Source organism: Nanorana parkeri, unplaced genomic scaffold (genome assembly GCF_000935625.1).
Source record: "Nanorana parkeri isolate BGI_ZX_2015 unplaced genomic scaffold, ASM93562v1 scaffold544, whole genome shotgun sequence".
NCBI lineage: Eukaryota > Metazoa > Chordata > Amphibia > Anura > Dicroglossidae > Nanorana > Nanorana parkeri.
This window is the reverse complement of record NW_017306812.1, coordinates 514,321-537,149: the sequence shown is the minus strand read 5'-3', so window position 1 is coordinate 537,149 and position 22,829 is coordinate 514,321. Positions and strand designations below refer to the sequence as shown.

The 22,829-nt window shown below is 49.0% G+C and overlaps 2 protein-coding genes across 5 annotated transcripts in view; both read right to left on the bottom strand.

Annotated features, from left to right (window-relative positions):
• CSNK1D (casein kinase 1 delta) overlaps positions 1-11,365 on the bottom strand; it is a 39,262-nt gene extending 27,897 nt beyond the window's left edge. For all 4 annotated transcript variants that reach the window (XM_018561790.1, XM_018561793.1, XM_018561792.1 and 1 more), the window contains exons 1-3: positions 11,009-11,365; positions 831-941; positions 550-698 (exon numbers count right to left, since the gene is read on the bottom strand). In XM_018561790.1, the coding sequence (XP_018417292.1) occupies positions 550-698; positions 831-941; positions 11,009-11,084 (336 nt within the window). In that variant the 5' untranslated portion in view covers positions 11,085-11,365. The remainder of the gene's footprint in view (positions 1-549; positions 699-830; positions 942-11,008) is intronic.
• A 7,900-nt stretch (positions 11,366-19,265) lies between these two features.
• Positions 19,266-21,939, bottom strand: TRAPPC5 (trafficking protein particle complex 5). The gene is made up of 2 exons (XM_018561781.1): positions 21,905-21,939; positions 19,266-19,862 (listed from the first exon to the last, which is right to left on the bottom strand). The coding sequence occupies exon 2, from the start codon at positions 19,857-19,859 to the stop codon at positions 19,293-19,295; it is 567 nt and encodes a 188-aa protein (XP_018417283.1). The 5' UTR covers positions 19,860-19,862; positions 21,905-21,939; the 3' UTR covers positions 19,266-19,292.
• Between the last annotated feature and the right edge of the window lie 890 nt (positions 21,940-22,829).

The window sequence follows — 22,829 nt, the reverse complement described above, 5'->3', positions numbered from 1 at the left end:
GACTAGGGCAGAGTTGCAGACACACCTAAGGTCCTGCACCCACTGTTCCTACAACCCTACCTAAGCGGGAAAACGCCCGTCACCGCTAATCCCTGATGCAACACCTGCGCCCGCTCCGTCAAGTCCGAGAGGCCAAGGCAGAAGCCAGGCCCGGACGCATAGAGGCACCCAAAACGGAGTACATGGTCCACAAAACCGCCTCCGATCGGCGGGGTCCTAAGGGGAAGGGAGGACCATTCTACGATCTGTTGCCCTGTGTCCTTCAATGAACGGGAGAGAAATTTTAAACATTACTGAAATGTCAACTTTAAAATCAACCCACACTGACTGCAGGGGTAAAACAGACAGTCACATGATATCAACCATTTGAGTGTAAAACCAACTCCATTCCCAGATGATGTCAAATGGCCTTAGGTGCGGTCTTTACACACGCTCATCAGCAGATTACGTCCTAAAAGGTCCCCCCACTCAACAGTATAAAAAGTGTCTCTCTTATTCAGCCTAAATATCACGAGGGACCTCATTCTTATTGCCGAAAACAAAACTTACCATCTGGTCAGCTAGCAGCAGTACAGTCTTCAAGCTGAATTTCCTGGAACAAAAGTTGAAGAGATCTTCCAGGCTTGGTCCCAGAAGCTCCATCACCATGACGTTATAGTCGCCCTCCGCTCCACACCACTTTATGGTTGGGATTCCCACTAAAAAAGAAAGAAATACAAAAGAATCCTAAAACAAGCTGGTAAGAAATGTTGGAGAGACAAAGGGAAGTCTGCTTGTGGCATGTCACAAGAAACTGACAACATCCATGTGTGTCCAGCTGATGTCCTCACCTCCTCCTTGCATCATCTTGTAGATCTTGCTCTCGATGTGGAGCTGGGGATGTTTCGTCTTCACGCATTCTAACTTTATTGCGACTTCCTCAGCTGCTGCTATGTCAGTGCCTGTAAAGGATACAAATATTAGAGGAACATAAAGTCATCATAAAAAAAAAATAAAGATGGCAAACTGCTTTGCGGAATGCAGCGGACAAAAAAAAAGGATTCTGTTGAGTGATTTCCGTGAACGGATGAAGAATTGGCAAACCGGCAAACGCTTATGCAGCTTTTACATTCCCTGATCCACGGATTAGGGGGATCGATGGGATCATTTCTAGGTTAAAAAAAAAAGAAAAAAGCCAACTGTCTGTTAAAAGCAACTATATACCTTGGCATGGTTAAAGGAGAACTATGAGGTGAGTGATTTTCACTCATCTCATAGTTCTAGCCGACCTGTGACAATGAGACTGTCACAGGTCGGCTCAGTAGATCGGGAAGTGAGCGAACACATACCGGCGTTCACTCACCTTTCGATACTGTCACGGCTCTCTGCCGTGACAGGGGAGGGGCTGAATTCCCCCCTCCGCCAGCGCTGACTGGCGGAACTGACGGGGGAGGGTAAAGCTGGCTCTGCCTCTAGATAGGCAGAGCCAGCTGTCAGTCACGCAGCTGGGCGGATCCCGGCATAATTGTCAGGATCCGCTTCAGCTGCGGCGTCTCAGTATACCGCGAGCTACAGCTCGCGGTATACTGAGCCTAGGGTGATGGGAGGACGCTAGTTCTCCCGTTACCCTAAGGAGAACTATGGGGAAAAGCCTTAACCCCATAGTTCTCCTTTAAGAAGGTAATGCTGGGAGAAGCAGGATCCAATGCAATCCAAGTGACTTCTACATTCTCCGCACTTGGTTTGAGGAGAGCGGTAGTTGGAAGTAAAATCTCAGGAAACTAACAGAAGAGATGCCACCGTGCGAGCAGATCCTTGCTCTGCTGGTGTGAGTAGGCAATGTATACATCCTTGAGCACTTTGTAGGCACAGCAGCATTGGGAGCTGGGTTGCTATCAGGACAACTACCATTCTTAACCCTGATCTCCAGCCTTCCGTTTGGTCTTCCACACTTGTCCAAGCTCTTCCCTGAACTGAATGTGCTTACCACTGCCCTGTTCAGTGTCTTACTAAACTACTCAACCTCTCCCACTCTCAGATCTCCACAACACAAAAGGTTAATTTATTCTGTAATAAGAACTAGGAAGTCTCTTTGAGATAAGACTGGAAGTGTAGAGAGGAAACGGGACAGCTCTGAAATTCTGGCAAGAGAAACAGGTTTTGGTTTTTTTTTTGCACTTTTCAAACAGATAAACGACTTCCTTTATATTTGGCACATTAAAACAGACCAAATAGGAGCAAATAAGAGAAGTTCATCGCTAAGGTTTACAGAGACTTTAGTAAACCTGCAATTAGGGCTGCAACAACTAATCGACATAATCGATTATAATCGATTATTGAAAAAGTTGTCAACTTTTTCAATAATCGATTAATCGGCTTCCGATCGGTTGGCCCTGTTCACAGCTCCACACACTGTGTGCCGCACCTCCTCCCCACCTCACGCTCGCCGCTGCCAGACCCGCTCGCATCCACGCTCCACACGCCGCACCTCCTCCCCGCCTCACATTTCCTGCCCATCCACGATCGGCACGGCACGCGGGGAGATGTAGTAAGGAGGAACAGGGGTGGGGGGATGACAGCCGCTGATAGACAGGTCCGATCTCAGAAGCAAGTTGCTGGAAGACTGCTCAGGTAAGCCTGCACTTTCCCACACATGGTGCTCTATAATGTATTGCTGGGATTTGTATTTCTCTGGTACATTGTACTGTACATTATACATAGGAATACAAATACCAGCAATGCATTATACACTGTATGTATAATGTATTGCTGGGATTTGTTGTACTCCTCTATAGCTGGTGATATTCTGCATTGCGCTGTATAGAGGACTACAAGTCCCAGCAATAATACATTATACAGCGCAATGCGGAATACCACCAGCTATAGAGGACTACAACAAATCCCAGCAATAGTACATTATAAAGTGGTACAATGCTAAATACCACCAGCTATAGAGGACTACAAAACCCAGCAATAGTACATTATACAGCGCAATGCAGAATGCCGCCAGCTATTGTGTACTATTGCTGGGATTTGTTGTATTCCTCTATAGCTGGCGGTGTTCTGCATTGCGCTGTATAATGTGCTTTTGCTGGGTTTTGTAGTCCTCTATAGCCGGTGCCATTCTGCATTCATTGCTGTATAATTTTACACTTTCCATTTCACTATATTGCACACCACACTATCTTTTTTTTCTTTTTTACTTCCACCGCTCCAAGCTTGCTCCTGTGATGGACTACAACCTCAATACAAACTAGTAGTCCATCACTGGAGCCATTTTTTAAACTTTATTTTATTGTTTATCCGATTAACTGATTAATCGAACTTAATAATCGGCTAACTAATCGATTTTGAAAATAATCGTTAGCTGCAGCTCTACCTGCAATGTTTAAACTCTCAATCTGATTGCAAGTAAAAGATCGCTACTGGGAGTGTTGGGGAGGCAACTGGGAGCTGCTGTTGGGAGTGTATCCACCGTTGCTGATGGGAGACACAGGCGGGAATAAACTAAGCGAGACCTGACCTCTGTTGATCTGTGGGGGTCCGTGGATCTGCCGAGTGTCCCGATTGTCTTCATAGATTGGATCTGATGAGGATTCATGTTTACATTATAAAAGGTTTACTAGGGATGCACCAATACTGTTACTAATACCGATGCTGATACCGAGTATTTGTCCGTGTAGGAGTCCTTGCCGAAATGCTCCAATACTATTCCCGGTATCAGGAAGCTGGGCGACGAGTTGTTGCATGCTGCTAAGCTTCCCGATTGGCCGGGAAGCTATCTGCATGCTCCCTCATCACCAGGTGACAAGGGAGCATGGAGCCGGCTTCCCGGCTTATCAGGAAGCCGGACGGCGTGTGTAATGTCTCGCCCCCCAGCTTCCTGATTGGCCAGAAAGCCGGCTCCATGCTCCCTCATCACCAGGTGACAAGGAAGCATAGAGCCGGCTTTGCCAGCCACTCAAGAAGCCAGACGGTGTGTATTGACCTGCCTTCCCGATTGTTCAGAAAGGCGGCTCCATGTTCCCTCATCACCAGGTTACAAGGAACAAGGAAGCATGGAGCCGGCTTCCTTGGCCAGGAAGCCGGACGGCGTGTAATGACTCGCCCCCGGCTTCCGGATTGTCCAGAAAGGCGGCTCCATGCTCCCTCGTTACCTGGTGATGAGGGAGCAAGGAGACGGCTTCCCGGCTAATCAGGAAGCCGGCCGGCGAGTCATTACACTCTGCCCGGCTTCCTTAAATGGGACTTCCGGTATCGGCGAGTACCCCCCCCCCCAAAAAAATATCGCTACTCAATACTGAAAAACCCGGTATTGGTATTTGGCATTGGAGAGTACCGAAAAATTAAATCAGTACTCGTACTTACTACTGAAAACCCAGTATGGGTGCGTCCCTAGTGTAAACCCGGCCCATCTTCCACAGTGCTTCTTATATCCACACATAGGGAATCAACCAACCAGCTCATCAATGATCATAAAGCTTTTCCCATAAAACGTGCGCAATGCCATTACTGTTCAGCTTTCCCCTACACAGATTCTGGTTCTGATGCTTGCTACTAATGGCTCATATAGATGTTGCCGCACAGGAAGTGGAGATCCGTCATCTGGGCTGTATTACTGATGTTTTGCCAGGCGCGGGAGCTACATTTAACTATGCGGAACACAATAAAAATCCATCAAATATGTCCAAACAAGTCCACGCAATTTGTTGCTGAGGGTACATCGGTCTGCAAGGGATTTCAGAGGCCCCTCGGCTGGATACATTGTGTACTACGCAGGAAATGACAGTCACATGCCTGACAATCAGCCATGGCTATTGAAGGGCCAACTGCTTGCAATGGAGTACGCAGCTCCTCTAGGTCATACTTTGACGCAGACCACAACAGGGTTTGGCATCCACAATCATGGCCAAATAGATATTGGGTACCAACAACCAGGGGCTGGACAAATCCCAGGACCCAGGTCGCCAATGCTCCTTAAAAAAAAAAATATAGCTGGTCCCTAATTTCTCTAGTTGCTGTCAATGACCTGGATCCTGTATTCCATATTCCTTTGCCCACCCCCGGTACAAACAACTATTATTATGGTGTAACATTACGCAGAGCTTTAGAGACTAGAACCAAGTCAGTCCTTGCCCATAAAGTATCTAATATGCCCTCTACACCAGGGCTGGACAAATCCCAGGAGCCAGGTCACCAGTGCTCCTTAACACACATAGGTGTATGTAATATGCGCGTTTGTCGCGTGTTTCGTGACGCGCGTTTTTACTGCGATTCGCGGTAAAAAAACGCACGACAAACGCGCGTTTCCGAGGGCTACTTGGCTGTATCCCAGTGGAAACGCTCGACAAAAACGCCGCAAAGAAGCTCATGTACCTTTTCAGGCGTAGGCCGCTTTGTAGCGCGTTCAGACGGGCTGAAATACGGCAAGGTGTGTACCATACCCATAGAAAACAATGGGATTTTCATGTTTGAGCGTTTTGTAGAGCGTTCGTAGAGCGTTGAACGCGCTACAAAACGTACAGGTGTGAACCAGGCCTTAAACTTACACCTGGCTCCTAACTTTGGAGGTCTCCTCTAGTTTCTGTCAATGGAGTTGGCTCCTAAATAATCCCGGACTGGACAGACTGGCTCCTGAGCTTCATTATCATTTGTCTACCCCGCTCTACACTATACACACACTAGGGACAAACTGGAAAAGGCCCATTAACCTACTAGCATGTTTTTGTATTAAGAAAGGAAACTCAGAGAAAGACGGGATAGCATATAGGCCAGGGTGTAGCCAAACATTGGCTCTCCATCTGTGGTGAAACTACAAATCCCATAATGCATCTGCTTCTGGGAGTCATGCCTGTGGCTGTGGAGTCTTTCAATGCCTCATGGGACCTGTAGTTTCACCAGAGCTGCAGTTTGCCTACCGCTGATAGACATTCTGCAGGGATTTATTTAGTCATCACACACACACACACACACACACACACACACACACACACACACACACACACACACACACACACACACACTAAACATTACAAAGGTCCCTATCTCACATACAGGGCCAATTTAGACCGGAGCCGATTAACCAACCAGCATGACTGAAGTGGGAGGAAACCGGAGTACCCGGAGGAAACCCATACAAGCACAGGGAGAACATGCAAACTCCATGCAGATAGTGTACCAGCTGGGTATTGAACCAAGGACCCCGGTGCCATAAATTTAGAATGGAATCCGAATGCACATGTACAGTATCTGCCAGTGCTTTTAGTGTGCGGTGTGGAGCACCTTGAATCCGCAAATGCTGCACATGCATTTTTTTTTTCTTGCACTAACCTACAGTGTGGATGGGCCCCAAGGGCCACTACCAGATATATTGTGCCTATACAGTAATGGATTTTTAATGTCCACTGAAGCGCACTGAGCTCATGGCATGATTGTGTTTGCATCTGTATGTTCCATCCCATTATATTGTGATAATTCCAGCATCCACTCCCCCTGGGTGCAGAACATACCATTTTTAAAAGGAACCCGCTGCATTGCCTAGGTACGCACTACCTTCACCGCATCTCGCCAGAACATGGTGCGCATTTGACAGAAATCGCACCAGTGAAACCCGGACCCGGCTGCGACTAATTAAATCACCGCTTTACAGATACTTCCAAGGAGACGGATTTTTCTGCATGACCAACAGATTTGCTGGACGCACGGTGTCACAGAATGCCCATTTGGTTCAGCCCTAAAACTAGAACTAGCTGAGCACGTTACGTCCATCCAAATCCCAAAAGCAGAACGCGTCAATTTACTACACGTTTGCCACTCGATGTGAACAAGGATTATTAAACCGGCTGCATTTATGGCACAGACTTGGCCATATAGGCAACTACGTTACCGGGCCTGCGTCGCCGCCTTACACTAAACCCGGGCCTGCGTCGCCGTCTTGCACTAAACCCGGGCCTGCGTCGCCGTCTTGCACTAAACCCGGGCCTGCGTCGCCGTCTTACACTAAACCCGGGCCTGCGTCGCCGTCTTACACTAAACCCGGGCCTGCGTCGCCGTCTTGCACTAAACCCGGGCCTGCGTCGCCATCGTACACTAAACCCGGGCCTGTGTCGCCGTCGTACACTAAACCCGGGCCTGTGTCGCCGTCGTACACTAAACCCGGGCCTGCGTCGCCGTCTTACACTAAACCTGGGCCTGCGTCGCTGTCTTGCACTAAACCCGGGCCTGAGTCGCTGCAATTTATTAAGCACGGCCTTGTGTCACTGCCATTTAATAAAACCCGGGCCAGGTGTTGCCGTCATTTAATAAGCCTGACCTTGAGTCAACGGGATTTATTAAACCTGGTCTTGCGCAAGTGACATTTACTAAACCTGGCCCTGCGTTTGCTGGCGACGTAAACTGTACGTCGTCAGTCACGAAGGGGTTAATAAACCTGGCCTTGCATCCCCAATCAATAAACGCGACTTTGCGCTCCCGACATTTCATAATCCTGGCCCTGCGTCGCCGTCATTCCATAAAACCCGGGCTGCGCTGCGCTGAAAGGGATCTTTGTGAATCTTTAAATCCATCCGTCTAAAGCCGAGTACACACGGTTAGAATTTCATTCAAAAACAGTTGTGTTTGTTCCATTCTCTCACAGGCAATGGGGTCAAACCCACAATTGTTTTTGACCTTAGTGACAAAAAAAAGGAAGAAAATTTGAAGGGGGAGGGGGGACATTTTTTTCCAAACAAACAAAAAATTGTTTTTGTTCGGTAGACTCCATTCATTTCCAAAATCCAATGTTCAATGTTAAAATCAAACGAGACTTCCAGCGTCATTCGTCAAGTGTCTGATGGGATTATTTGTTCTCAGCAGATTCTGTATGAACGATTGTATGAAATCTAACCAAACGTCTCAGACTGACCACAGATGACACCATTGCAAGCAATGCTCCTCATCTTCACCATCACTTATCAGACCCCTTCCGGAATGCCAACCAAACGTGACATTTCCCCCTCTCTCTCTACAAGTGGGTCCGTTCCCTCCTTCAGTACAAAGGATAGAAGGACCATGTCTATGCCTCTGTTAGCATTGGGCAAGCATCACCACAGATCTGGGCACCGGATCTACGAGGGCGGGCAGATCTCACTGGACAATCCCCATCAATGCTTTATCATTTCATATTACACTATTAGAAAGATTGAGCGCCTCTCATTACCAAAACCCTAAATACATTGCCAAACAGAAGGAGGAGATCTGTCACATAAAACGAGGGAGGTCCACACGAGGTGACACTTCCTCCTAAAAAAAACAGCATCACACGGCTTTGCATGCCAAATCTTATATACAGCCGTCACATAAACCACAACAAACACACACGGCAATCATCAGCCGAGAAAGAGGAAGTGCTCTGTTTATCCAGTATCACTGCAGGAGACACCACAGTGGGGGACGGGCTGGGGACACCTCCCAACATAAAACCTTTAGATAGGAGACACCACAGAATGACAAACATCACATGCTCATGGAGATCTCCTCGGGTCATCTGTGTCAGGCCGGACGGCTATTGGCTAGGCCGCAAATTTTTATCCTTTTGCCTACTGTTAGATAAGTGGAGACGAGGCAAAGGAAGGACGTGTAGCTCGCACACAAACTGGATTCCGCACAGACGTGTTGGTGCTCATTGTATGTCTGCTGACTGACCAAACTCATCCAACATCATGCGTGATCCAGCTGAGGTTTCAGGTCACCAACATACTGACTTCTACAGCCCAGACGCCCTGGTCTATAGACTAAGCAGATATCCCGGCATTGGCAGCGGTCTGGGACCATCGAAGACTATGGACGTCCCCACCCGAGCACCATCGAAGACTATGGACGTCCCCACCCGAGCACCATCGAAGACTATGGACGTCCCCACCCGAGCACCATCGAAGACTATGGACGTTCCCACCCGAGGACCATCGAAGACTATGGACGTTCCCACCCGAGGACCATCGAAGACTATGGACGTTCCCACCCGAGGACCATCGAAGACTATGGACGTTCCCACCCGAGGACCATAAAAGACTATGGACGTTCCCACCCCAGGACCATAAAAGACTATGGACGTTCCCACCCCAGGACCATAAAAGACTATGGACGTTCCCACCCCAGGACCATCAACCTCCAGTATGATAAAGTACCCAAAGCACTGGCCCAATCCGGACGGCTGTCATCTATGGATATTTTAAAGTAGACGGCCTAGTGCCTGCGTGACACAACATTTTAACCTGACCCTGCTTACCCCACCAAAAAATAAAACAAATGGAAATTGCAACACCCCAATATACAGTATATATGCCCCCCCCCCATGTAATGACCCGCATTCCTGATTGGTTAGGAAGCCATCCTGGCCTTCTGTCCAATCAGGAAGCACGTGATGACTCGCGTCCCGGCTTCTTGATTGGTCATCTATCTAGAAACAAGTGAAGCAGCTGACTTCCTAGGCAATCAGGAAGCCGGGAGGCAGGTCACGACGTGCCGCCCGGCTTACTGATTGGGTAGGAAGCAGGCTTCACGTGTTTCTAAGCAGACTGGCTTCCTGATTGGTTAGGAAGCCAGGCAGCCTCTAAAGCCGGTGTTCTTTCGCTAGAACACCGGCATCACAGGCAATCAGGAATCATGGTCCGCCATCCAAGGGGTATGGAGGACCAGAGCTACGAGACAAGGCTACTAAATTTAAACATGTTCACATTGGAGGTGAGGAGATTGAGGGGGGATATGATCTCCATGTACAAAATGTTCAATGGTGGCAGCAACATTAGCGATAAACTGTTTAAAATTAACTCCATTACAAAAACTAGAGGCCACCACCTAAAATTGATGGAAAAAAAATTCCAGCACAAGGGGCGAAGGGGGTTCTTCACAGTAAGATCAGTTAGGGTCTGGAACTCACTGCCACAGGCGGTGATTTCAGCAAATAATGTGGAATTGTTCAAGAAACTTTTGGACGATTTCTTAAGGGACCGTAATATACAGGGGTACAGGTACTCCTAGAATGAGATCCTAATAGGTTGGACTTGGACTAATGTCTTTATTCAACCTCAAATTCTATGTAACTTCCTGATAATCAGGGCAGAAGGCACCGGTACTCGGTATCGGCGAGTACGGGAAAAAAATATCGGCACTCGATACCGAAAAGCCGGTATCGGCTCTGACCCATCCTTCAAGGTGTTCTTACCTGGTGAATCAAGTTATACACCACTAAGTCTGGGATGAGGGTGGACGGGCGGTAGGAAGAAGAAGCGGTGTGGGCGCCCCCAAGAGGGTATGGAGAAGGTTTATGTTTTGCCTGGAAAGGGATTTAATATGACCACAAACATACAAATGCAGTTGTATAGAGGCCAATCTGTCCGCCGACCATTCGCCCAATATGTACAGCTGAATGAAAAGAGAAGGACCGGCCAAAAGTTCCCTTGGCCATCCATCTTAGGAGGGAACAGCAGCAGCCATTTTTCAAACCTTCCAACCGCTCCCACCCCAGAAGAGCGGTCATCTCCCGTCTAAGTTGGTCCTTCCAACATAGAGGAATGACAAGCGTCAACTTCAGGCAGTTCCCCCAAAAGTTGGGAGGCCCCTTTGGATGCCAACAGACCTCTAATAGCGGTCAACCCCAAAAGGTACCATGGTAGGGGAAACGTCTTATCGGCCGGCTGTCACTCACATAGACGCTCGGTTGAGCCAAGCGTGTACGTTTAGATAAAGGAGGAGCGTCTAGGAGGCGGCCAGCGTTTAGGGGAACAATAACTGCCACCCATTGGTTTGTAGCCCCATCTAGACGCGGTGATGGAGGAGCATCCATGGCGGTGCCACAACAGGACCTCCTGGGTGTGGTTGAACTACAAGTACCAGAATTGCTCCTCCAAAACACAGAAGGTCCCTTTGACCTGAGGCCCACAGCACCACCCCCCCAACAAGACAGTGTCCCCAACCAGACATACCAGAGTTTAGGGGCCCCCCACCTCAGGGCCCCCCCTTTCCCTCACACTTCCGCCAATGGCTTTCTTACCTAAATAAATGTCCCCGAAAGAGCCACTGCCGATCTTTCGTCCCAGCCGATACCTGTTCCCGACCCTCAGCTCCATGGCAGCGCTCAGGCCCGCACTCCGCCTCTGAACCCCGGGGCACTTTTCACCATCAGTTCACGGCCTCCATCCGCTGTCAGGGCCAACAATACGGGTCTGGGTGGTCGGGTCTGATTGTGCGCTGGCTGTTCTCGCCGCTCCCGGTTTCCCCGGTGCCTTGGTAACGGAGGATTACTGCGGATTTTCTCGGTCCCCCCTTTCCTTCTCCGTCCCGGAAAATAACCACAGCGAGAGGCTGTCACTAAAGCCTGGTGACGTCACCCAACCTAGCAACAAGCTGCGATGCGATGGGCGGAGAGCTGGAGGAAGTCATGTGACCGCGATCATAAAGTATCGATCACGAAGGAAGGTAGGTGTTCTCGGTGCTGCCACCTGCAGACCTTGGCGTGGTACTGCAGCTGTGTGAATGAAGGAATTGCAGTCCATGTTTATTTTAAAGGCATATTCCATTAAAAAAAATAATAATAATAAATGTACAATATTGCAAAAAGATTTTTTATTTTTTTGCATTTGAGCCTGCAAAGCATTTCAACTGCCATCAGCAGATGGTGGGTGCAATGCATAGGCTCCTGTAGACTATTCTTCCAGCACCATGACCGTAGTGGGGTACGGACCGTCAGTTTTGGAATTGAAAGTAATGCGGCAGACGGGACTTGTAGCTCTGGTTCTGCATCAACCAGAACTACGCACCCGCCAGCAGAAGACCAGCATGTCATGTGACCAGCCATAAGCCCCCAGAAAATGTAAATAAAGGGGTACAATATTGCTGGGGGACCCTTAAGGTATGAAGGGGGCAACTGGGGGGCAGAGTTGGGCTTCAATGTACACAGTTCAGAATGGACCCAGAAAGCATTATATGAATTTATAGCCAAAGCCCAACTCCAGGCTACTTCCGCTATTTTGTGCTCCCCTTCGTTGAACCCCCTCACTTTTTTATTTATTTATTTCAGTGTGTATAAATCTTTTTTTCATCAGTCTAAGGCTAGGTTCACACCTCCCGGGATCGTGCGGTCCTGCACAATGGAGGCAGCGATTGGCGCGCGGCCCCATTGATTTAAATTGGGTGACATCTGTGCGGCAATCGCAGAAAAAAGGTACATGTATGTTTTAGTCACGATTGTGTTTGAAAGCACCCGCGGAATCGCGGCGGGAAACTGCGCAATCTGCCCAGCACGACTGGCATGCCATTAGAAAATAATGGCACCCACGGCGTGATCGCTTCACACCTCGGCGACTCCTGCCTTCACGGCAATCCGCGCAGAATGGTGCACGATTGCCGCACGGTGAGGTGTCACCTAGGTGTGAACCAAACAAAAAAATAGTATCCAGAAGCGCCAGAAGCAGTCATCCCTCATAAGGAAAACATACTGAGCATAGGTGCAGGATGCAGCCCCAATACAGTCAGGGTGACTGAGACACCTACAAGAAAACACAAAGAGAGGGGCGCCTTTCCTAGTGCAGGTTAGTTTATTCAACAATCATAAAAGAAGACAAGCTGGCAGGTACTCACAAAGGTAGAATAACAACAAGTTGTAAGACAGTAAAAAGCGGAGCACTGGAGGGATCCGTATGATGAGTCCTGTGTGCAGATCAGTGAGGTGCCGACGCGTTTCCAGGGCACGCCCTTTTAATCAGAACGTTCTTCCCCCCTTCATCAGAATGTTCTTCCCCCTTCATCAGAACGTTCTTCCCCCTTCATCAGAACGTTCTTCCCCCCTTCATCAGAACGTTCTTCCCCCCTTCATCAGAACGTTCTTCCCCCCTTCATCAGAACGTTCTTCCCTCCTTCATGAGAACGTTCTTCCCCCCCTTCATCAGAACGTTCTTCCCTCCTTCATGAGAACGTTCTTCCCCCCTTCATGAGAACGTTCTTCCCCCCTTCATCAGAAGGTTCTTCCCCCCTTCATCAGAAGGTTCTGATGAAGGGGGCGTGCCCCGGAAACGCGTCGACACCTCACTGATCTGCACACAGGACTCATCATACGGATCCCTCCAGTGCTCCGCTTTTTACTGTCTCACAACTTGTTGTTATTCTACCTTTGTGAGTACCTGCCAGCTTGTCTTCTTTTATGATTGTTGAATAAACTAACCTGCACTAGGAAAGGCGCCCCTCTCTTTGTGTTTTCTTGTAGGTGTGAACCAAGCCTAAGCCAGGTGTGCGAAATCCCGGGCCCCCCTCCTCTTCTTCCTCAGGTGGTAGGCAAATCCTGAAAGCTGCAGGGTATCCTGTCACTGACTCATGTTAGGTTATGTTGTCAAACTACAAGTCCCATGAGGCAATGCAAAACTCCCAGAGACAGAGGCATGCTTAGATTTGTAGTTTCAGCACAGCTGGAGTGCCAAGGTTGCCTTGCCCTGAGCTATACTCTCTAGACCATGGGTACCCCCCAAACCACCCCCCACCAGCTTTAGTGAAACTTAAAATCCAGTCACGCATCTGCCTCTGGGAGTCATGCCAGTGGCTGTCAGACTCTTGCAATGCCTCATGGGATTTGTATTTTCCGCACAGCTAGAAGGTCGGGATTCGCCTACCCCTGCTCTAGACCCTATGCGAGTGTTGGCAGTTGGTGATTGGTCGCTCAGGCACCCAGCGCTGGATCGTGGGAGTCGGGGAGTGTAGAACATGCTCCTCCCATACCTGGAAGTACCGAGTATGTCAGTTTGCTGAGTGAATGCTGTGGGTACAAATGCGCTCTGCACTTCCGCCATCGGGAAAGCCTTCTTCTTAATTATCACCGGGCCTCTAAACCTTACAGAATGATATTTTGTGTATTATAAACAATTTCCTTTTATTCATTAAAAATACTTCTCCTCACCTTTCTTTCATCCCTTGCTATATCTCAGTGCTCTTGATCTCCTGCAGCCTCTTTTTTTTTATGCTGACCTTTTTCTGATGTCTTTAAGCCGGTCACTTGATGCGCAGGTTCTCTTCAGATCTTCATTCACTAGGTGAGCGGACCGCGATGATGGAGAGAGCAGTGCATATTAACACAAGGTGATGTGGTGACCCCCCCCCATCCCAGGGTGCAGGTCCATGATGCCCCTGCACTCACAGTATGCCCTCAGTCTTCATTCAGCCAGAAAGACTGAGGACATCTAGTGGTGGAATGGAAATATTGTGGGGGACAATGCCAGAGAGGTGATGAGTTTTGCAGTTGGAGTTGCATTTTTTTTAAACCCTTGCTGGGGGACTATTTGAAGAAAAAAAAATGGCCAGTTGGGTTAAGTTGGGCTTTGATGCTGAAGACTATGGGTAGAATAATAAGCTGTAATACCTTATTTCTCTCTCTGGAAGGCTCCGGCGCTCTCCTCTACGAACCGCCTGGTTGTGGATGGCCGCCCTCACATTCAATGCAGGATTACTGGTCGTGCATAGTATTGGATGAGATCAGAGTGTGACCACCGGCCAGAGTGCCAAAGAGAAGCAGCTTTGGGGTGCCAGTCGCAGAGTAGTGGCGGAATCCTGCCATAGCGCGGAATAAGGTAACCGATTATCCTCTACTCCTAGAATTAAAGAAGAAACACCTCAACTTACCTGTGCAGTGGGGCCACCCCCACCCTGCAAGGGCTCATTTTGTCTAGGGGACACTATAAAAGCTCTTTTGCTCACCTGATCTTCTGACTGCTAGACCGGTCCCTGCAGCCTCTTCTCCCCCGGGGCTCCAGCCGTCTAAGGACCGCTCTCATCACGTCTTATGCAAGTTCACTGACTTGCATTAGACGTGAGGACGCCGAGGGATATTCCGCAGCCAAAAGGAGGGAAGAGAGGCGAGTGCGGACCACCACGAGACCGAGGATCAGGTGAGTATATCGCCTTTATTTACACTTCCCTAGACAAAAGGAGCACTTAACCCTTTGCAGTGCAGGGGGTAGCCCCGCTGCAAGGGTAGGTTTTTTTTTCTTCTTTGCATTGAGTTCTCCTTTAACAAGCAATTAACCCTTACAAGGTAAGAAAAGCAGTGTGCCACTCCAGGTGAGTCCATGCTTGCTTGCTATAGCCAAGGTGCTCATCCAGCTCCTTTGCAGGACCATTGGATGATGGCAGACCAACTATGTCCGAAGTCTTTCATAAAAGCATAGCCCAAGAGATGAAATGAGACCTCTGCCTGTTTCATACACACAGGCGTTTAGTCATAACCCTTGCAGGGAGGGGCGGCCCCACCACAAGGGTATTTCTTTTAAAATAATCCTGCCTTTGTCACAGGTCGGCTAGAACTATGAGGTGAGTGAAAAGCACTCACCTCATAGTTCTCCTTTAAAGAACTCCAGGCCAGTAAAAGCTTAACCTTAGACCGGTCCCCTCATCTTGTCTCCTCCTCCTCTCCAGTGATGGTATCTCCCACGGCATCCTCACACCTTATACACTGTATAGAACGTGATGAATCACATGGCCTTGGAGTGGAGGGCTGGCGAGGCTGAAAGGGACCGGTCTGGGATCCAGCCGGGATCACGGTTCTGGTATATCTGTTATTTTAGCTCCCTAGGCAAAACGATCACTTAACCCTTGCAGGGCGGTGCTGGCCCCACTGCAAGGGTTAAAGGAGAACTATGAGGTGAGTGCTTTTCACTCACCTCATAGTTCTAGCCGACCTGTGACAATGAGACTGTCACAGATCGGCTCAGTAGATCGGGAGGTGAGCGAACACATACCGGGTTCGCTCGCCTCTCGATCCTGTCACAGCTCTCTGCCGTGACAGGGGAGGGGCTGGATTCCCCCCTCCCCGCTCCGATCTGACAGCGCTGACTGGCGGGAACGGACGGGGGAGGGGGCGGGTACAGCTGGCTCTGCCTCTAGATAGGCAGAGCCAGCTGTCACTCATGCAGCTGGGCAGATCTCGACATCGATGTCGGGATCCCCCCCGGCTGCGGCGTCGCAGTATACCGCGAGCTGTAGCTTGCGTTATACTGAGCCTAGGGTGATGGGAGGACGCTAGTTTGTGTCCTCCCGTTACCCTAAGGAGAACTATGGGGAAAAGCCCTGACCCCATAGTTCTCCTTTAAGATTTGATTTGCCCGGAGTTCTTCATTAACATCCAGGTATACAACAAACTAAAGTGTAGGTGATGCTGATAGAAGGTAATTCAATGAACAGAGGATGACACCGGAACACAAAGAGAAGAGAGAACTTTCTTTTTAATGTTTCAATGCATTTCATTTACAGCAATCAGAAGCCGTAGTAAAGTAACACAAAAGTCAACCTTGACGAAAACAATAACCAGAGAACGCTGCTATTAACAGACGAGCTTCTAGAACAATATTCCATTTAGATGCAAACAAATAAAGAAAACCTATAAGACGGTTTGGGAGTCTCACTGGGGGCTGACTACACCTAAAACAGGTCTCATATTTCTGTCTGAGCACCATTAAGCCACTGATATCTCCCGGAGACCCCAAAAGTGGAGCGCCGGTCCGTGTCTCTGCTCCTCCCACAAGTCCACAAATTATTATTCCTCGTTTTGGTTATATCTAAACCTGGGCTGGACAAATCCAAGGAGCCAGGTGGCCAATGCTCCCTAAAAACTACAGCTGGCCCCCATCATTTGAGGTTTCAGCTAACTGTTGTCAATGGAGCTGGCTCCTGGATTGACAGACTGGCTCCTGAATTATATATTAATTGCCCCCCCAATCTAAAGCCAAATCTTTTATTGTCCTTTTTGCCATCTATGTGCCATTGGGGAGACTTCACTTCCTGTTCTTTAGACAGGACAGGAAGTGTCCTTTTGGACCAGGGGTGGGCAACCCTGGCCCTCCAGCTGTGCTTTTAACTACAAATCCTCACATGCCTCTGGGAGTTATGACTGTCTGTCTTGCAATGCCCCATGGGACTTGTAGTTCCACAATAGCTAGAGGTCCAGAGCTGCCTACCCCTGCCTTAAGGTTTTAGGGCGAAGAGTTTCACATGGCCTCATCAGGCAGTTTTCAGTAGGGTATGAAGCATGTCATAGACTTTCTTCCACAGATCCACAACAGCTGGAGGCCCAGAGCTGCTTACCTCCGCCTTGGGGGTTTTAGGTTGAGAAGAGCTTCACGAGGACTCATCAGGACAGAGGTTCAGTATTGAGAGGACTCAATAAGGGGAATTTGTCAACACTGGAGCAGACAGAATCTGGAGCAGTTGCCCATAGTAACCAATCAGCTTCTCTTTTCAGTTTGCTCAGTTAAGCCTTGAAAATGAAAGAGAGAAGCTGATTGGTTACTATGGAAAACTGCTCCAGTTTGGATAAACTCCCCTCAATGAGCCCTTATATTGCATCTCTCCTGCAGCATCATAGCAAACATCCCTCTCAGGCAGGATGGGTCCCTGGCAGTGGCTGGGTCCCCCCTAGGTGCTTTGTTAAGATTTGCCACCACCTGCAGAACGAGGGACGAATGCTGTTTGTCATCTTGGTGGCAAATACAAACACTAACCTCCTGACAATAAATGGACAATGGGATATTGAGTGGAAATATCTTGAAAATTGAATTCCTACAAGACAGCGTGTGATCCAAGGGTGTCACCAGTGGTGCTAAACAGAAATCTCAGTTTTGGGTGTTGTTGGCCCTTTAACGTACACCAGGGCTGAGGATAAATCTGGTCCGTTCCAGGGCTGCAGTCTCTGTAATGCCCTTTGGCATTCAACACCTCCGGGAGTGTCAGATGCCCATGGTTCTATCCTATGACCCCTACATCACAGCTGTGTCTTGTAGTGACGTAGGGGGGTCGGAGGATGGAATACTGGCAGCCAGCGGAGGACACCGGCATCAGAAACTCCTGATGAAGCGATGAATGCTGACCGAGGCTGGCATGGTGGGAAGATAGGAGAGAGACCATCGGAGGGGCGAGTATATTACTTCTTTATTGCAGAGACCTTCAATATGGATTATTTAAAACCTGACAGGACCACTAACAGCTTTATCGTAAGCACACGTGTCCTTTACAGTGGAACTTCACCATAGAAATCATCAATGACCTTAAACAGACACATAACAAATGTACCTTGATTACAACTTAGTGCCATGTGCGGTGTCTGTCCACCAATCAGCACTGGAAACTTCTAGCCATCTAACAGCCCAACATGCAACTCATTTTATAAACCGTCTGAATAGCTGTTTGCTTTTGGTTTGATTTTGAAACCGTTCTCACAGTGAACAGCTATGCTAGTGACATTTACAGCACATTGAGGCTACTAGATGGAGCCAAGAAGCATAAGAAAAGAAAATCCTATGCTACTCAACTCCATCCAGTGGCTTCAATGCTGTGCTGTAGATCTCACTGACATAGCTGTTCACTGTGCAACACCACGGGGTTGATTAATAAACTGTCCACACAGTGAACGGCTATGCCAATAAGATGCACAGCACAATATGGCCACTAGATGGAGCCAATGAGCATCACAAAATCCAATGCTCCTCAGCACCATCTAGTGGCCATAGTGTGCTGTGGATCTCACTGGCATAGCTGTTCACTGTGTGACACCACAGGGATGATTTATAAACTGGCTATGCCAATGAGATGCACAGCACAGTGTGGCCACTAGATAGAGCCAAGGGGCATCAGAAAATCCAATGCTCCTCAGCACCATCTAGTGGCCATAGTGTGCTGTGAATCTCTCTCACACAGCTGTTTGCTGCGAGAACAGATAATAAAATCACCCCCCTGGTGTCGCTCAGCCCTCCTCATGCTATCTACATGTCTGACATAATCAGGTCACACAGGAAGCGTTTCCCAGTCAGGCTTTGGAATCACAAGATGTAGCTAGCTCGAGGAGGGCTTGAGCGAGACCATGGGCGTGATTTATTATTATTATTATTCTATAGCGCCAACAGTTTGCGCAGCGCTTTACAAACCATTTTATAAACCATTCGCACAGCTATGGCCACTAGATGAAGCTAAGGATCACAGGAAATTCTTATTTTCCTTGGCTCCATCTAGTGATCTCAATGTGCTGTGGATCTCATTAGCATAGCGGTTTGCTGGGCGAATGGTTTATAAATCCCCCTCATGGTTTTCCACAGAGAAAAGCTATGCGGACAGTTTATAAATCACCCCCCACATGAGCTGCATGGTGTTGCTGGTAAATGGCCGGCAGTTTCCAATGGTGATTGCCAGACAACCGGAGCATGGACGGACACCAAACATGGCGCTATGCATTTATCAAGGCACGTGCATTATATGGCTGTTCATTGATGGTTTCTAGGGTGAGCTGCCGCTTTAAGGTAAGGTTACTATTAACGTCCATCCAGAGCTTTGTCGCGAGCAATGACGGACTCGTCGAACTTGATCATGAGAGTGGTCCCCTTGTGCCAGTGGGCGGTCACCTTAGCCGGAAAGCCGCTGCAGGTCAGCAGGGCCTCCACGATGCCGGCCGTGAAGGAGGCGCAGTTCAGAGTGCTGTTCTCCTTGGGAACGGATATGTAAGAGTTGATCAGAGGGTCCTTCTCAATAATGTAGTAGGTTTTGTCGTCGTCGTTGGCTTGCTCCAGCTTGTCCGCTTCTTTCCCGAACAGCGCCTTCCAGGCCACCACCTTTATGAACAGCAGAGCGCTGATCACTTTGGTCTCGCGCTTGCCGTTCTTCTCCCTCATGACCAGCGGATCCAGGATGCGGCACCCGACTTGCTGGCCCAGCTCAGACAGCTTGGCCTGCAGCTCAGAAACCGAATACACTCGGTTCTGGCAGTACTGCACGATTTCCGAAAACAGAAGGGCAAAGGCGCTGAGGCTGACTTCTGTCTTGGGCCTGGCCAGCGAGCGCTCCAGGATGGAAGATTTACCGCGGCTGAAGCGGGAATCCATGATCTGAGGGCAACAAACAGACAATAAATAAACCTCAACGCCAGATATCATAAAACATTTTTTTCTTAAAGTAACCCCGTGCTTTGTGTACACGCTATTTTTGCCTAATCCCCCACCCATATACTTATCTTTCCTTTACTCCATTTAGCACTGTTATTTGAAGGAACCACATGACACCTCCAAGTATGGAGTAGCACCTGGTCCACCAGGTGAGCGAACACATACCGGCGTTCGCTCACCTCTCGATCCTGTCACGGCTCTCTGCCGTGACAGGGGAGGGGCTGGATTCCCCCGTCCCCGCTCCTCCAGCGCTGACTGGCGGAAAGGAAGGGGGCGGGTATAGGCAGAGCCAGCTGTCAGTCCCGCAGCTGGGCGGATCCCGGCACAATTGTCGGGATCCGCTTCAGCTGCGGCGTCTCAGTATACCGCGAGCTACAGCTTGCGGTATACTGAGCTTAGGGTAACGGGAGTACACTAGTTTGTGTCCTCCCGTTACCCTAAGGAGAACTATGGGGAAAAGCCCTGACCCCATAGTTCTCCTTTAAGGGCTCATTCACATGAGCAGCAGCCTTTACCTCCCCTCTGAAAAGCATCAACAGTGCAGCAGCTTCCAGGAGTTGAGGAAGTGATGCTTCCACCTCCTGGATGCCAAGGGTGACTCTTCATGGAACTACAGAAGAATGAGGTTATGCCACAGTCCCTTTCACCTCCACGGTTGCGTTTAGCAGGCGGCATGCCATGCAGTATAATTTAAGCCGTGCAGCAAGGGAAAGCAGCACAGCAATGTGTACAGCACGGTCCGGCTGCGGGCAGTCAGAGAGGATTAAAAAAGCAGATCAACCCCCCGTTATCATTGCACGAGTGAACTCAGCTTTCGAAGTGGTTCCATCATTAAATAAAAAGCTGCTGATGGGTATGAAGCTCGGGGACCTTAAAGTGACATTAAACCCTCAGATTTTTTAACATAAACCAATACTGTAATGTGTGCCTTACTGTAATCCATGGTTGTTCCCTTCTCTTTGCTGCTCTTCCTCTTAAATCTGTATGTCTTCTCATGCTGGGCAGAACTTCTGTTTTGCAGCAGACTGCCTTGTCTCTGGAATGGATACACGGTGTCTGTGTATAGGTTTGCAATCTGAGCCAGCACTACAGGAAGAGGCACTCAGCTGCAAAGGGAAGTTCTCCCCAAGCAAGAGAAGACATGAGGATTTAAAAGGAAGAGCAGCAAAGAGAAGGGAAACAACCATGGATTACAGTAAGGCACACATTACAGTATTGGTTTATGTTGAAAAATCTGAGGGTTTAATGTCACTTTAAGGTGCCAGGACCGGCATGTGGCAGCTTTCGGCACTTCCTCCCACACATTCCGATTTGCCCTTTACTGCCTCACTATTCGTTAGGAATGCCTGGGCAAAGGGACAGGTTCTCTTGAAAGAACAATGGCCTCCAACCGCTAATACTTACCTTCCCGTTCCCCTGTCACAAACAGTGAAAGCTCTGTGTTGGGGATTGCACTGATCGTGCGACAGTGGTCTGGCCCCATTTGACCGGAAGGGGGACTTTACATGGCTGAATGCGGGTACAGTGCTTGGGCCTCCTGATCATGTGACGGTGGTCTGGCCTCCCATTTCTTGGCTCAGGCCTGAGCACTGCAACTTGGGAAGAGGTCACATGATCCACCGTACCCCAGGCACAAGAAAATGGTAGTCGAGTACAACAAATGGGAGCAAAGGTGGGGTGGGAGGGTCATGATAAACTTAAGGGTGGCTGGTCTTGTCTCGCCCCTTCCTGTTGTTCACTTCAGGCAGCCTGTAGTGGATGGGGCCTGCTGGGCCCCTCCCTCCCCCCCCATTTCCCTATACACATACCACACTGTGGCCCCTCTGCTTTCTGCACAGGCCATGTACAGCACAGTGATGATGTCACTGATACATCAGCGGCTGCCCATTGTCAGAGGTGACAGGTTCCCTTTACGTGGTAAATAGACAATAAACATACTGGAAGTGGCCTCGCTATGAGAGGCCACAAGGCTCCCACACACTCACCGGCCTGTGAAAAAAACCTTATAACCTCGCACCGGATAATATCACCCTCCGTTACCACATCGCCCCGCTAGCAAGCCGGAAGCCGCAACTAAAGGTGTTGTCAGAAACCAAGCCGGACGTGTCTCCGCCCACCGATTGGGCTCTGGCCAATCGGTGGAATGCACGAAAGGTCAGAGAGCTCTTGCGCACAGGAGCCTGCGCAGAGCGGGGGTCAGCCATCATTGGTTTGCTAGCAAAGGTCACATGGCAGGTGACAGCCCTTAGGAAAACGGAAAGAAAAGGGAGAGCGGTGCTTCATGGGAAGGGTGGTGTTCTGTCGAAGGCTCCAACTCCTCGAGATCCCAATCGAGGTCACTTCTGGTTTACTTGCCAATAAACCTTATGCACTTACCACACAGCAATAAAGTGTTTAAATCAACAAGGGTCAGACTAATCCAACACGTTATTAATCTGAGTTGCCCCACTCAATATGGCTGCCAAAGTCAGGCAAGCGTCGGCCATTTTGAGTGGGGCAAGTCAGGCAGGCACGGCCATATTGAGTGGGGCAACTCGAATTTATAACGTGCTGGATTAGACTGACCCTATTTGATTATAATCCTCTGATTGCGGTTGCAATGCTCTGACAAAAAATTGAATAGAAAACAACAATTTTATTTATGTTTTATTAATGAACGTAAGGGCATTTATTAATTTTTTTCCCAAAAGATGGACTATGCCTTTCGGCATAGATTAGCAGGTCTGTGGATGAGAATTTAACCCTGCATGCGCCGACTGCCTTTATTATGACAAGAGACACCACTGCTTATAGCGCTTGCTTGTTATTTAGACACAAATGATAGCTTGGAAATACAATAAGATCTTTGGGCTTTCAGGTCAGCTTACAGGAAGTGGCAAGGACACAGCATTTCTGGTAATAGGTATCTTC

What these genes read in the sequence shown, in the direction of transcription:
- TRAPPC5 (XM_018561781.1), bottom strand. Translation starts at nt 19,859, where the DNA reads ATGGATTCCCGCTTCAGCCGCGGTAAATCTTCCATCCTGGAGCGCTCG.